The 16,685-nt window shown below is 44.6% G+C and overlaps 1 protein-coding gene across 2 annotated transcripts in view; it reads left to right on the forward strand.

The window, feature by feature from the left end:
- The first annotated feature begins 3,727 nt into the window (after nucleotides 1–3,727).
- Nucleotides 3,728–16,685, forward strand: part of CAT (catalase) — a 42,026-nt gene continuing 29,068 nt past the window's right edge. For both annotated transcript variants that reach the window (XM_074997482.1, XM_074997483.1), the window contains exons 1-4: nucleotides 3,728–3,886; nucleotides 8,257–8,428; nucleotides 11,744–11,854; nucleotides 14,575–14,705. In XM_074997482.1, the coding sequence (XP_074853583.1) occupies nucleotides 3,821–3,886; nucleotides 8,257–8,428; nucleotides 11,744–11,854; nucleotides 14,575–14,705 (480 nt within the window). In that variant the 5' untranslated portion in view covers nucleotides 3,728–3,820. The remainder of the gene's footprint in view (nucleotides 3,887–8,256; nucleotides 8,429–11,743; nucleotides 11,855–14,574; nucleotides 14,706–16,685) is intronic.

Consider the following 16,685-nt stretch of genomic DNA (forward strand, 5'->3'; position numbering starts at 1 on the left):
AACCTGTTTACACTTCTATCCTTCATAATATCCCCCGATAAAGTGCTCTAAAGGCTGACTATGTATCCTCTGACTATTTCATTTTATTTCAACCTTCTGCCTATGAATTTCATTGGGAGATCCTAGTTCTTCACATAAAGGTATAAACAATTCCCTATCACTTTTTCCAGGTCATTCACAGTTTTATAAACTTCTACCATATCCCCCCTTAGTCATCTCTTTTCCAAGATAAACAGTCACACTATTTTCAGTCTCTCCTAATATGGAAATAGTTCTATGTCCTCAATGAATTTCGGTGTCCTTCTTGATATCATTTTGTGATGTACTATTCAAGGTGTGGATGTTCGATGGATTTCTATAGTGTACATATCTGTCTTATTATTTTCTACTTTCCTACGGGTTGTAATATTGTTATCGACTGACACATATAAGCTGTGTCTACACGTGCACGCTACTTCGAAGTAGTGGCACTAACTTCGAAATAGCGCCCGTCGCGGCTACACGCGTCGGGCGCTATTTCGAAGTTAACTTCGACGTTAGGCGGCGAGACGTCGAAGTCGCTAACCTCATGAGGGGATCGGAATAGCGCCCTACTTCGACGTTCAACGTCGAAGTAGGGACCGTGTAGACGATCCGCGTCCCGCAACGTCGAAATTGCCGGGTCCTCCATGGCGGCCATCAGCTGGGGGGTTGAGAGATGCTCTCTCTCCAGCCCCTGCGGGGCTCTATGGTCACCGTGGGCAGCAGCCCTTAACCCAGGGCTTCTGGCTGCTGCTGCGGCACCTGGGGATCCATGCTGCAGGCACAGGGTCTGCAACCAGTTGTTGGCTCTGTGTATCTTGTGTTGTTTAGTGCAACTGTGTCTGGGAGGGGCCCTTTAAGGGAGCGGCTTGCTGTTGAGTCCGCCCTGTGACCCTGTCTGCAGCTGTGCCTGGCACCCTTATTTCGATGTGTGCTACTTTGGCGTGTAGACGTACCCTCGCAGCGCCTATTTCGATGTGGTGCCACGCAACGTCGAAGTTGAACATCGACGTTGCCAGCCCTGGAGGACGTGTAGACGTTATTCATCGAAATAGCCTATTTCGATGTTGCTACATCGAAATAAGCTATTTCAATGTTGGCTTCACGTGTAGACGTAGCCATACTGAGCTGATGTTTTCAGAGAATTGTCCATGATGATGCCAGGGTCTTTTTCTTGACCGGCAGCAGCTAATTGAGATCCCAAAAGTTTTTACGTATAGCTCGGATTACATTTTCTATCTAACACAGAATAGCTGCTATATGTTATAAAGGGAGCTGAGAATTGACTTAGGACCTTTTTGAATTGGTCTGCCACTTCCATTATTTACAGCAAGCCATAGAAATGTGGTAGGAGGAAAGCCCTAAGACCAAATGAACCTTCTTTTTGTGCCATGAAATTCTGCTCAGGTTTTACCAAGGTATACAATTGTTTGCCTTTTCTTACTCATGTGGCTTTATAAGTTTTTGACAGCATGGCAAAGTAATAATAAAGCATGGACGTTCTAAATTGCCAATGCAGCACACTAGTGTAAACATCTTGGATCCAGTGCACCACTTGCTTAACCCACTCACATGTTTGGTGGACCTATGTGAAGCAGGACCTCCCTTAACTTCCATTGGGGCTGGAGGAGGGTGTTGAGAGTGGGAGAGAGGAAAAAGAAAGGGAATCAAGCTGGGTCCCTGTCAATGATTCCTGGACCCAGTGGTTTATCCTCTCTCGAGTTGAAAAAAAAAAGGCTTCTCATGTTTCTAGCTGTTGTTATTTGTCCTTTAGCTCAGGTAGTAGAAGTCTGTTCTAGAAGTCTGAAGCTTCCAGGTTCAAACACTATATTCATACATGAAACCTAGGAAGTGAGATTACAGTTACATAATATAGCTACATAATAAAATTTGTTTTTACCCATTTCCCTTTAAAACCCCTAGAGCATGGTTTTCCAAACTGGGAGGGCGTGAAGAAATTCCGGGGCGGGGGGGTGCAAGGCAACCCCCCCAGTCATTCCCCCACTCGAAGAAAAAGCTGGCCCTTGCTTCCGGTTCTCAGCCCCTGCCATTTCACACGTGAAGCCATTTCCATGTGGAGCTAGCTGCCTCCTGAAATGGTGAGTGAGTGTGGGATGGTGGGGAGGAAGAGGATGGGGTTAGATGAGGAGCTGCGGGTGCCTGGCTTGGGGGAGGGGCTCAGGCAGGCAGCTCACAGGCAGCTGGGGTGGCTGGCCTGTAGTAACAAAGAGGTGCGAGGGGGCACGAGGGTTTCTCAAAAATCAAAAGGGGGCTGTGATGTTGAAAAGTTTGGGAACCACTGCCCTAGAACATTACAAAAACACAATCCTGTTAGAAAAGTTTATTTGGATTTCAAATTCAGGCCCTGGAAAATTAATAAACATAAGATTTATGGCCGTAACTTTACATTGACCACTCATGCATATGCGATGTTTGTTTTTAATCACATGATCATGGCTTTTCCAATGCACGTGCCTCATTACATGCCCACGATAGACAAAGGATGGAATTAAAACTGCACAGGGACCAGAAACACAGTAGAGTAAACCCTTGAAATATTCAGCTTCAAGTTGCGGGTTACTCGTTTTAAGTCAAGTTAAGCACAACTTGAAGCTGCTCTGTAGCCCCATCCCCATGCCTTCCCCCAGCTGCAGGGCTGTCAGCCTGACAGCCGCACTGCTGGAGGAAAGCACGGGGAAGCCTTTTAACCTGCCTAGCTGTCAGGCTGACAGCCGCATGTCTGGAGGAAGTCAGAGAGAAGGGGCTTTAAGCTTGCCTAGCTGCCCCCAGCTATGGGCACTTAGACAAATTAAAAGCCTTCTCCCTGCCTTCCCCTAGTGGTGTGGCTGTGAGGCTGAGAGCTGGGCTACTGGGAAAGGCAGGGAGAAGCAACCAGGAAACAGACCAGCCCTGGTGGGCAGTTCAGTTTCCCAGTATGGCATTTAGAGGGGAGCTGGGAACCAAGTGGCAGCCTGGTTCCCACCTGTCTGGCACTGGTAGACCTGGGAAACTGACCAGCTCTGGTAGGCTGGTCTGTTTCCCTGCTCCTGCAAGCTCAGGGGAACCAGGCTGCAGCCTGGTTCCCTCTCCCTATGACTTGCAGGAAAATTCAAGTTACATGGGGAATTGCAGGAACCCAAGCCCTGCATAACTGGAAGGTTTACTGTGTTCTTAAATTCCCAGTGTTTAGCATTGCTCTGTGCAAGTTCCAAAGCTTGGCTCTCTCACTAACAAGTAAAAGAGATTATTCCCCCACCTCGTCTTTAACAGTTTATTCATTTATTTATTTATGGTATGTGATAAATATACAGGCACATTAAGATTCCCCCAGCTTTCCCATCTCCTTCACATTCCCCTTTATTTTTCAGCTCTGGAAGGTTTAAATAAGATGGAGAAGCAGCAGCAAGAAACTATCTTGAAGTCCAGCAACACTGAGAACTCCCTTCATTGTTTTTCCCTCTCTGGCCTTTAACACACCCAGGCCTCGGGGTGGGAATGAAACACCAGAGAGCACCGTGCCAAGGAGTCTCGTGAGCAAAGAGCAGGACACATTCCCACCCCACTATTCTCCTCGAGTGTACTCCTCCCCCTACTTCAGCTGCCCTTCTAGCCGTGGCATGTCCTACACCCAATCAGAACGCGAGATGAGGCTGTCGGAGCGCCGCTGGCCAATGAGTCAGAGAGGGGCGGGCATAGCTGAAAGGTGGAGCTGGCAGGGTTAGGGGTAGAGAGGGGAGTCGGGCGGCTGTAGCCCTTCGCTACCTAATCGCTTTGACTCCAGAGGCTGCCGACGCACGACATGGCCGGCAACAGGAATCACGCCGAGGACCAGCTGAAGAACTGGAAGGACCAGCGAGGCTTTCAGGTACCGCAGGGGCTTCGTGGCTCGGGTCTCGCTGCTCCGGAGCCCCTTACGGGGGACCCGGGACGCTAGGTCTTTTCCCGGGGCTCCCGTTCTGACCCTGCAGCGGCTGCCCACAGCGTCCCCTCCCCCTCCCGTGCTTTGCAGGCTAACGGTCGCAGAGCGCGTTCCCCTGGCTGCGTCAATCTTGATCGAGGGGCGGGGTGGCTGAGATGGTAGTTCCCACCGTGGTGGTGGGTGGGGAGATGGTCTCTTCCAGTCCTGCGGGGAGGGGTGGTTGGCGAGCGGAAAACACCAGGGCGCGGGGAGGCAGGCTTGGCTGAGTCCGCGGGGAGTGCCTGGGAGAGGGAGCTCCTTTTGGGGTCTCTGGAAAGGATGAGGCTTTGCCCTCTATCAGGCCGTTTCAGTGTCAGTCGGGCCTGGGCTGCTCTTATCAGTTGGATTGAGCTGTGTACGTTGCGCAGGCTCGTGGACAGTTCTGCTCCCCAAGTGCTGTGCAGTTGCAGGACAGCGACTGCCCGACTCACGGGTGGGTCGCGTTTATGAGCTAGCACGTGTAAGTCAAAAACTACCTAACCTGGCTGCGTCTGGCTCCCTGCTCCTGTGAGAGGCAGGGAGCCCAGAGCCCGCGCAGCAGCACTGGTCAGTTTCCGCGCTCCTGAAAGTGGTGTGGGGAGGGACCTGCGTGGTGGCGCAGCTGCTCCATGGCTGCCCCGAGCTGGAGGCAGCAGGCAGTGGACCGCCTGGCTGACTCCACTTGCTGATTTCAGTGTGCTTCAATCCAAGTAGTGCCTAAATTGAAATTGCCTTTATTGGGGTTTTACTGTGTGCTTAAGTAGTTTTGGGGTGCTTAGTGGTTTGCAAAACCAGGCCTTTAATACCTTCCTGTCCAAGAGGGAACACAAGCTAATAGAACTAACTAAACGAAGATAAGTGCTTTCCCCCAAAAGAAGCCGCAGGGCCTCAAAGAGGTGGATAACTGTGCCTGTGAGTCCCAGCATACAAAGTGTCTGCACCCACCCACACACTGCAGTGTCCTAGCTGTGCTGCTTTAGTGTAGACATGCCCCTGAGACTCACAAGACACCTTTGGGGAGAGATCTGCATTTTATAGATGACAAACCAGGTATAGAGAAACTGAGTGACTTGGCCAGAGTATCCTATGGAGACTGAGGCTGAGCTGTGAGCACCTTCCCCGCCCCCAACATACATACACACACTGCCAGCCTCCTACAAGTTGAACCTCTCTCATCCAGAACTTGCATCTGGTAACATATGTAATCCAGTGTGATTTTAGTTAGTCAGATGACCACTCATCATGGGTGTGGCCAAGTTTCCTGTGGTCCCATAAAGGTTTTTCGCAGTCACCAGTCCTGGCTTTCAGTGTTCTGTGCTGTTATTTAGCTGTAATTTACCCCAACTGTCCTCTAAGAGTGCAGTAAACAGCAGAAGTGTTGGTAATGCTGCTAGAAAATATTGGTCTCCCATGGTCTGGCAAATTCTCTTGTTTCTCACTGGTCAGGTCTTGAGGGTGCCAGATTAGAGAGGTTCAACCTATAGTTCCTTGCTCTCGGTGTTAGCTTGTGTTCCCTCTTGGAGAGGAAGAAGGGAATAGGAGGGGTTTTGTATACTGTTAAGCACCTCAAGGCTATGTCTACACGCGCCCCAAACTTTGAAATGGCCATGCAAATGGCCATTTCGAACTTTACTAATGAAGCGCTGAAATGCATATTCAGCGCTTCATTAGCATGCGGGCGGCAGCCGCGCTTCGAAATTGACGCTCCTTGCCGCCGCGCGGCGCGTCCAGATGGGTCTCATTTTTGAAAGGGCCCCGCCTACTTTGAAGTCCCCTTATTCCCATGAGCTCATGGGAATAAGGGGACTTCAAAGAAGGTGGCGTCCTTTCGAAAAGGAGCCCCGTCTGGACACGCCGCGTGGCGGCAAGGAGCGTCAATTTCGAAGCGCGGCTGCCGGCCGCATGCTAATGAAGCGCTGAATATGCATTTCAGCGCTTCATTAGTAAACTTCGAAATGGCCATTTCGAAGTTTGGGGCACGTGTAGACACGGCCCAAAACTCCTTTTTAAGTGTACTATAGCTGCAGATACATAATATTTCTGAAAAATCAGGACCCGTGTTTCTGTTATCAGTTCATGTAGCAATACTATAGAGTTGGATTACTTTTGGTTTTTCTTGGTGGTTTTCCATATTCATATTTATTTTGTTTGGCCTTTGATCAGCTTCAGCTTGTGTCTCATCTTAAGCAAAAATGTGATGGAGAGTGTATAGTGGCAATAAAACAGACATTACATCACATGGATGCAAGAGGGAAGCTCTTGTTGAAAGTAGATTATATGACCACATTATATTATACTGTATAGGGTGTTTATAAATGTGCGGCGTTAAAACATTTACGTAAGCCAACAAGTACTGCAATAGTTGTGATGGTTTTAGTCACTTACCTCCCACTCTTTCTCCATATTATAACATAGGTTTCAGATTCTTCTCTGTTTTGCCTTAATGGAATGGGAGTTGGAAAGAAGTGTCCAAACGTACTCATCAATAGTTGAATATAATGATTTTAATACTCATTTGTAAAAGAGTGCTGGTTTGATAGGTTTGCTTAGCTCCCACTGTCTTCAACTGAGTGTACAGAGTGCATCAATTGACTGTTAGAAGGTAGCTCATATAAACTATAATCCAACAGGCAGAACAGAGAATTATGAATGAACATACTGATAAGTATCACTAGTACATATCATAAAATATGTATTTATGCACTTTAATATTCACTATTGAGCAGGTGAACATCTATGAGAAAAGGAGTATTTACATTCAGAATGAAATTCAGACTGATGAAACAAGTGCTTCTACAAGATGCCCTGTACCATTTAGTAAAGGTGGGACTTTGGAGTAGAAACTAATGATGTCCTCAGAGTTTAGAATTTTAAAGTAACTTGTAGAAAGCAAACAATTACCTTCAAAGTATGTACCTTAAGTTTGCTGTGTGGTGGTGAATGGTAATCTAATCTGAAGGCTAAAGTCCTTTCTGGAGTTTGTTACTATAAAAGGATTAATGGTATTAAACTAAAGTTGTCAGTTGAAGGATTGGTTTCAAGCATGTTCTGCTCACTTTAAAAAAAAAAAAAAAGCAAGACTGCCAAATGGAATTTCAAACTTGCAAATTTTCCATAGGTTTCAGAAACTCATGCAAAAGTTGCAGTTTCAACGCCATTTGGTTCTCATGGAAAGTATTTTTTTAAGTGGGCGGGAATAGTAGTTTGAAATTAGTTTGAATACACTAATCCTTGACTCTGTAGAAGAATAATAGTAAAGGAGTTAGATCTGTTTTAGAAAACTACACTTCATCTCACTAATGCACTTGAGAGTTAATATGAAAAATCATGTGCAGCTCTTTCCAATATGCTGTGCCTCAGAGGGCTGATTCTTCTTCTGAAGTCTTATGATTTGTTGTTTGTAAAAACTGTGGATCCTAGTCTTATGCCATGTAAACTTCATGAATGTAAGTTTTGCTGCATAAAATAATAAAATAACTCCAGATTCTCAAGTCCAGTGATGCAAGTTTTCTCAGTAGTATTAAGAAATGTACATTTCTTTATTAGTGATGTTCTCTGTTGATAGATAATGGTTTGAAATGCCTATATGGAGAGGTGGGATTTATCTATGGAAGTTTTTAGAAAAAACTGCTCTTATGGAACTGCACAGGCCTCTGTTCACAGCCACGTATGTGAGGTAGCTGAGGCTCTTGTTTCCCTTTCCAGACAGATGTGAGGAGAGGAACATTAGATTTCTCAGAACTGGATTCTTTACCAAATGTCTTGTTTGTTTTTTTTCTTGAAAATTTTTAAATAGTTGAATATGTGAAGGAGTTTTAGCACTGACAGACAGGCTAGCAGTCACAGGGCATGTCCTTGTGGCTGCACCCCTGTAGATTGAGGGGCGGGGTGGGTATTGAGCCTCATAGTTACAGTATTGTCTTATCTGCTACTAAATGGTAGTTCTCCAACTTAAATAACTGAAAGAAGTTTAGTCAATAAGTACTATGAGTTGTATTTTTCTAACTTTACACAACTATCAGTTGATCTAGCATGTTAATTCCAGGTTCTGTTTTCACATTAAAAATTATGCATATCTTCACAATAATATTAAGATTAAATAATCAGTCTTGATTCTGGAAGCAGTTTTTCTATGGCTTCAGGAGTCGTACTATTCCACAGAGTCAATATGATTAGCATTATTGTCATTGAGTTCTATTTGATTAGCTGTGCAAAAGGTAAATTTTATGGAAGTTAATTTTATGTTTTCCACTGTGGTAACTTGATTTAAAAAAAATATATATATTTTTTTTATTTAGAAACCAGATGCCTTGACGACTGGAGCTGGGATCCCAGTAGGCGATAAACTTAACCTCATGACAGTAGGTCCAAGGGGGCCTCTTCTTGTTCAGGATGTTGTTTTCACGGATGAGATGGCTCATTTTGACAGAGAGAGGATTCCTGAGAGAGTTGTGCATGCCAAAGGAGCAGGTGGGTTTAAAAGACTGGTGTTGCTTATGTGCATCAAAGTCTACTAGAGAATGCTTGTGAATTAATATTTCAGTCAAGATTGTGTGATGAGACAGAAAAAAGCCTGGGGTGTGCAATTAGTATTAGCAGAAATCCTGTCATCATGGTGTGTATGAAGATTCCAGAAAAAACAAAAACAGTACTTTTTTTACATTTGACATACAGATAAAAATAGGTGGGGAGGCAAAGTAGTTTGCCTGATAAGAAAAGTCCTCCAGGAACCTAAAGAATATTTGTCTTTTTAGAAAACTTAAGAATCTGGCACCCATATGGTGTCTCTACTTAGATATTTGAAGTAAGAGGAGCAGAGGCACCTGTTTCACAATTGCTCAAAACTGCCTGTTCCGGAATAAAGTCTTAATTACTAGTTTTGAGATTACCCAGCGAATGATTGGATGTTAGTATTCTGCAGTTTATTAAACAGATAATGTCCATGAGTTGCCCTTTAGGACACACCATAAGAAAATCTGTAACTTTATACGGTACAAGCTTTATTATCTGGCATCCCTGGGGATATTTGAGCCTTAGGCCCTGCTCTGCCTTCCTGGCTGGCCAACCAGCCAGTGGGCTTGCGAGTCAACCTAATGTGCCAGTTATCCAGGTGCTAGATAACCAGGTTCTTACTGTATCCAAATAAACTTTTACCAGCAAGTGTAAAAATATGCTTTTATTCACTTCTGTTCTCCTTTTTTAAATGAATTGTTTCTCTGTCATCTATGCTTTAATAAGATTTTTATATTTCAAATGAATAATCAAGTTGCCTCATATAAAAGAGAGGCTAGCAAAAACTGTCGTAAGATTGTTCCATAGCTTGTTTTTTACTACAGTTTCATGGTCAGAATATCATTGTTTACCTATTTCTTGTGTCAGTTTGAGAATTTGTTTTCAGTTTACATGCTATTTTTGTTTGTGTCACATGGGTCTTTGGCATTAACATGAAAGGTTAGTGCATTTTTAAGGTTCATAAAAATAAAAAAGAATCTAGTTTTAATAAACTGTGTGAAAGCTTCAGTAAGGAAAACTCAACTTTTAGTTCCTGTGAGTGAAAACAATTAAGAGTGCTCTCATATGTTCAAGGTCTTTTTCCCAGCAGCACCTTCCCAAGAATTATACTTCTGTTTCGAGCTGATTTCTTTTTTTTTTAAACTTCCAGATTATTCTTATTCAAGTTTATTCTTATTAGCTTGTTTTGCTAATTGAAAACCAGACACTATGCTCCTCTCCCCCACATTCCTTCCCGAGCAAACATAAACACCTCCCTCAAACCCAGAGAGAGAGAGTTTTGCAACACTATGTACAGAGTATTACCAAACACCATAATCGTAGAAGCCTAGATCTTCAGGTATTTAGGCTCCTAACTTCCATTGATTTAAATATCATTTTTTGGTTCTGGGCTACTGTGGGTTATCTTTTCATTCAGTACAATTATGTTAAATAAGTGTTTACGTTCTACTCATACTTCTGTCTATATCCTTAGTATCTTAATTGCTAGCTATGACAGCTGCAAACTATTAGCTGGTGAGCATGTAGTAATTAATATACCACTCTGAGTTATAATCCCTAATTTTTGTGTCATTTTGCAGTAAAAACCACGGTATTTGCATTATTAGAAAATGACAGGAATTATACAGCACTGGGGGGGGTGGGGGCGGAGCCGAGAAAAGTCATCTGCCCCAAAGAACAAGACTCACCAAGCCAGGTCAATTGAGCGTATTATTAAGAACTAAAAGCAAATTCCCTCTGAAGGGTTTTTCCCTTCATGCTGTTAGTTACCATTGCTTCACAGTTTATGTGAAGCCACCACTAAACTAAACAAGCATCATATTACAGAAACTGTAGATATAGGCTAGACTGCATCATAAAATGAGAATCTGCATTTCCCAGGACGAGAATTTTGCTCTTCAGTAGAGGAGTTTCCCAGTAGAATTACAGAAAAGAATTTTAGAGAAAATATAATTTCCTGTGTGGAATCTCCCACTTCCTAAATGAGATAATTACACCTTTTCTCATTTACATGGTCTTTGATGAAATTGATGTCCTCATGGGCAGGTAAACCAGTTACCTGCTGGTAAATTGGTGTACTGCAACACTGTCCATCAGCTGTTTCTCTTCCATTTCCTGTCAGACTCTGCTAAGGTGTGCCAAAGATCTTGTTATCAAGGCTGTGGAACATTAAATAAATACTTTAGTTACCCTGTCTTATTATTTGTGATAGTGTACATATATTGCATATGTACACGTGGGGAAATACTTCAGAATATACTCATGTTGAATACTAAATGAAACTTAGTTTTCTAGGTTATGATTTATTTTATACTAAGGAAGTCTTGATAAGCATGTGATGCTCTGTTGTGGTTCTGGGATGAATGGACCAGAGACAGCTGTGTTACTTAGAGCGGTATGCCAGCCTACCTGTGCTTGTACTGGGCACTGATGTTCTCTTCTGAGGGTATGTGAAGGTTTGTGAAATTTGGGATACTCCATATCTCTGTTTTGGATCCTTAGGATTAAAAATCTCGGTTTTCTGCATAAGAGAACACTGAGCAGCTTAATTGGAAGGTGTAGTGTCTGAGTCCAGCACACACAGACAGAGCAAGCAACAAATTCATTTCATATGATTGAGCGAGAGAAAGATCTGTGAAATTGTTTAAAGCCAGAGAGGAGTAGAGTGAAAAAGTTAAGAGCATGGTGGCTTGAGATGGAATGGAATGTTGTGATGAGTTACTTCTCCATAATTGCCCTTCTTCATGCACGTTGCATCTCCTAAAATTGGCACACTCTGGTCTGGCAAGATTCCACATCCAGCAGGACCAGGGATGTTCCTTGACTAGACTGCTGGGCAGGAGAGCAAACTGGAGCCAGGTCCTGGCTGCTGGCCAGGCCCAGAGTACGGGGCCGGAGTGCTGGACAGCCCTTTGTGGGGTGGGGGTCAGACTGGTGGTGTCCCCAGGAAGCCTCATGTGGAGCCAGATCTGGGAGACTGGGGAGCTGGCAGCTGTCGCAAAACACAGCTGAAAGGTTAGGGAGCCAGTGGTGAGATCTACAGCTGGAGGACCAGCTGTCGCAGGACAGGGAGCAGGACCCAGGTGGAGGGGGGAATTATCCTCCCTGGTCTGGCATATCACTCATTTAGGACTGCTTAGGTCCAGAGGGTGCCAGGCCAGGGAGGTGCAACCTGTTATTTTGGTTGTGTCCCCTGATATTAGCCAAAGTCATTTGACCTCTGTGCTGTTCACAGTTGTTCATCCAATAATATAAATGACTTTGTTTTTTCAGGAGCTTTTGGCTATTTTGAAGTGACTCATGATATCACCAGATATTGCAAGGCGAAGGTATTTGAGCACATTGGAAAAAGAACACCCACAGCTGTTCGATTCTCCACTGTTGGTAAGATGGTGTAATTAATGTGTGCCCTTTATATAACACACACACAGAATTGCTAGCGTAATACCTTGTGAAACTATATACAATTTCATGTACTTCTGATCACTTTTACTGCCCTCTGTCAACTTATTCCTCTCCCCTAGATTTATTCCAAAATCTTGAGTATTGTTAAGTAGTTGCCATTTCATGTAACATCAATCAACTGTAGACATTTTTCTTCTCCCATAGGAATGGAAATATGGTCTTTGCAGGGGACTTTGGTTCTATTGCTTACTCTGCTATAAGCTTTGTTTACGAATCTGGGCAGGAGTTTATGAACTCCTTCTTGCTTTGGTCTTTCATTAAAATAATTCTCTATATTTTTCATGCACACCTGGCAACAATGTTGTGAGGATGGATTCATTAATGTCAATATTTTGACCATGAGGACCATAAAAAATACCGAATATTGTACAGCTAAAAGTTGAAACTCCCAAAATCCAGCATTCTCTCGTCTGGCAACATCCATCTTGCAAGACCAGAGAGTTTGGGAGGCTGGGAAGAGGAGGGGCCAGCTATATCAGCTGTAGGAGCCCAGGGCAGAGCATCCACAGCTGGTCTGATGACAAGAGGGTGGGGGTGGGGTGAGGGGACAGAAGCCATGGAGCCTGGGCTAGGAGCAGCAGCTGGCAGTAGTGGCCTGGGCTGGTAACTGGCCAGGTGGGAAGCCAGGGCAGTGTGCAAAGCCCCCAGCTGGTGAGTGGCAGCTCATCCCCAGTGCCAGGCAGAAAGTTGCAGCTCCAGGAAGCTGCTGCCAGAGCTGCACACACAGCTGCAGCCCTGGGAAGCTGGGGCTGGGCAGAAAGCAGGAGTGGCTGGGGCCAGGAGCTGGCAGCTGGGGAGTCTACTGCGAGGTGGAGTGGAGGGAAAGAGGCCAGGAAGCTGTGGCAACAGTGGGGAGGGAAGCCCAGGGCAGGGGGCAGAATTGACCACCCCTGGTCTGGGACTGCTCCAGTCCCAAAGGTACTGAACCAAGGAGGTTGAACCTGTATCCTTTCTCAAAGCCTGAGATTGGTAGGCTACAGCTTTTTACAAATGACTTCAAAGACCAATATCTTGTACATTATATGATTGAAAAATATGATTTATTTAAAAATATCATTATTAAGTGGGAGTTTCTAAAAGTACCACAGCTGTTCATAGTTTAAAGAATTTAAGTTACAGCTTTTTTGTGATAGTTCTGAAATCTTGATGGTTAAATCATGAAGATTCTTGAATAGTCTAATGGGCATTTGCTTGTGTGGCTCAAAACTCTAGCAGCTGAGCAATGTTTATTTGCTCTAATGATTTGGATGGGTAACTGGAGTTACTAACAGAAAAGCACATGTAATGAAGTAGGCTGAGCTTTTTCGGCATTGTTTACGCAGGTTTTCTCCTTTCTGGATAGCAGTCAAAGGGCTTGTGTATGCATGGGCACTCAGGAAACTTATGATGAATTAACTAGTGATGTGAAGGTAATGTGCATTGGTTAAGGTGGATTAATTGCCATGTAGATGTACAGGTTGAACCTCTCTAATCCAGAACTCACTAATCTGTCAATATCTGTAATCCGGCATGATACTAGTTGGCTGGGTGACAACTTATCATGGGTGTGGCCAAGTTTCCAGAAGTCCCATAAGGTTAGTTTCAGCCACTAGTCCTGGCTTTCAGTGTTTTGTGCTGTTGTTTAGCTCCAATTTACCCCTGAATGCCTTCTGAGAGCCCAGTAAGCAGTGGAAGTGTTGATAATGCTGCTAGACAATATTGTCCTCCCATGATCTGGCAAATTCTCTTGTCTGGCAGGGGTTAGGTCCCAAGGGTTCCAAAGAAGTTCAGCTGGTGAAGTGGCATTAGGAACTCCTGCCTACATGTAAAGAATTCTGGTGTCAAAGCTTCTGATAGGTCAGATTGGTATAATATAGTTGTGTAAGAGTTGTGTGGACCTGCATATATGTTGCTTCCTTCTGTCTACAATCCGGGCCCAAATGTGTTACAAGCACTCTAGGTGCCTGAAATAATGAGGCTAATATACAGAAATTTTCCAGTATGAGCAAGTCTTAAAAAGAATCACAGAATCATAGAACACTAGGACTGGAAGGGACCTCAAGAGGCCATTGAGTCCAGCCCCCTGCCCCAATGGCAGGACCAAGTATTATCTAAACCATCCCTGGTAGACATCTATCTAACCTGTTCTTAAATATATCCAGCGATGGAGATTCTGCAACCTCCCTTGGCAATTTATTCCACTGTTTGACCGCCCTGACAGTTAAGAACTTTTTCCTAATGTCCAACCTAAACCTCCCTTGCTGCAGTTTAAGCCCATTGCCTCTTGTTGTATCCTCAGAGGCCAAGAAGAACAAAAGTTTTCTCCTTCCTCCTTTTGACTCCCTTTTAGATACCTGAAAATATCTGTTAGTCTGTAAGGAGCCATGGGATTGCTTGTTGTTTCTAATCCCCCTGTATAGCTGCTAAAATGCATTTGCTGCAACTCCCTAAACAGCACCCTCAAGGATTGAGCTCACAACCCTGGGTTTAGCAGGCCCATACTCAAACCACTGAGCTATCCCTCCCCCTCTTATGAAACTGTGAATAATTCTGGGCCTCTCTCTCTCTCTGTACCTAATCATGTAAAATAGATGGCTATGTGATTTTTTTTAAAACCATTTTGATACGTGAGTGTGTGTATGCATACACATTTCTTTTAGCTGGGGAGTCTGGTTCAGCTGACACCGTTCGTGACCCTCGAGGCTTTGCAATGAAATTCTACGCAGAAGAGGGTATCTGGGATCTTGTTGGCAACAACACTCCCATCTTTTTTATCCGTGATGCCATGCTGGTGAGTGAGACTATGAATGTAGGTAGTTTTTGCTGGTAAGATAATGTCCAAGGGTTTGTACAGCTGGTGAAGAAAGTGTATAGAGAAGCAAAAAATATAGATCCAAATAAGCCATAAATTTTTCCTCACAGCTTCATTTTCAGTCAGTCAAATATTTTAAACATATTTTAAAGTGTATTTTCAGAGCCAATCTGCATAACATTATGACAAGGAAATAGGGCTACCTTTTTAATACGTTTGTATTTTTAGCTCTTGATTGATCAGTAGTAGGGTGTTTTTTTGTTTTTTTTTTTTAATTAAACCCTTTGGGCTCCTAGTGGCACGTATGGCGTCCACAATCCTTCTCCATCTCTTGCGATCCTTAATGATAGTCTTGATTTGATCCCATGTTAAGCCAGCTGTGTTTACTTCATCCGTATACGACGGATCCACATCTGAACTCTTTGAGATTCTCAGCGGAGTGAAGCAGGGGTGTGTGCTGGCTCCAACACTGATGGGCATCTTCTTTGCAGTTTTGCTCAAATATACCTTCAGAACTGCTACAGAGGGCATCTCTCTCCGCACGAGAATGGACGGCAACCTCTTCAAACTGTCGAGGTTTAGAGTGAAGACCAGGGTGCTTACGAAGCATCTAAGGGAGTTCCTTTTTTCTGACGATGCAGCTATTGCTGCTCACGCTCAGCAGGAACTGCAGTCACTCATAACTCGCTTTGTGGATGCATGTATGGAATTTGGCCTCACAGTCAGCTTAAAGAAGACCCAGGTGATGGGCCAAAACATGGGTAACGAGCCATCTCTCAACGTGCTAGACTACGAACTGGAAGTTGTCCATGAGTTCGTGTACCTAGGCTCGATGATCTCGGACAACTTGTCACTTGATAGCGAGATGAACAAGTGCATTGGAAAAGCTGCCACAACGTTCTCCAGGCTGACGAAGAGAGTATGGGCTAACAATAAGCTCACTGTACACACCAAGGTGCAGGTGTACACAGCCTGTGTTTTGAGCACACTGCTGTATGCCAGTGAAACATGGACTTTGTGCTCAAAACAAGAGCAGCGGCTCAACACATTCCACATGCGTCTCCTTAGGCGCATACTCTGTATCTCATGGCAGGACAAGGTCCCCAATAGCGCAGTGCTTGAGAGGGCAGAAACCGCCTCCATGTTCACCCTTCTCAAACAGAGGCGTATGCGCTGGCTGGACCATGTCTCACGCATGACGGATGGCTGAATACTGAAGGACCTCCTCTTCAGTGAACTGGCATCTGGAAAGAGGCCGAAAGGGTGACCTAAATTGCGCTACAAGGACACGTGCAAGCGTGACCTCAGCGTGCTCTCTATCAGTGTGAACACCTGGCATTCGCTTGCCTCAGACAGGCATTCCTGGAAACAGGGAGTGAAGGAAGCTCTTTTTATGTATGAAACTACCTTGGTGAAGGAAGCGGAAGACAGGAGATCCCTCAGGAAGATCTGTGCCCATGATACCAGAGCGACATCTGTCTACTGCTGCTCACAGTGCGGAAGGGACTGCCGCTCCCAGATTGGATTGTACACCCACAGGAGACACTGCACGAATCAGTCCAACTGGGGCACAAACCCATGATCCCTCGGGATCGAAGGATGTCTACTTACTTCATCAAGGAAGCTTTGTTACCATGTTTGTTTGGGGCATCCTCTTTCCCTTTGGATTCCATTCTAACGCTTGTCTTGTTATACATTCCTCGCAGTCCTTATGCAGGATGCAGCCTGCCCATCGCCATTATCTTCTGTTGATCTGGGCCTTCATTGGCTTCTGGTTTGTTTTGGGCCGCAAGGTTTCATTTAGCATTCTATCGTGCCGCTTTGGAGCATGTGTCTAAGACATTTATTGACAAACATCTGAATTTCTTAGTGTTGCTCTGAACAATGCGCCACGTCTCTAAGCCATACAGCGGTACTGATTTCACATTGGAAGTGGAAATACGTAGCTTGGTTTTTTTT

Source organism: Carettochelys insculpta, chromosome 6 (assembly GCF_033958435.1).
Source record: "Carettochelys insculpta isolate YL-2023 chromosome 6, ASM3395843v1, whole genome shotgun sequence".
Taxonomy (NCBI): Eukaryota; Metazoa; Chordata; order Testudines; family Carettochelyidae; genus Carettochelys; species Carettochelys insculpta.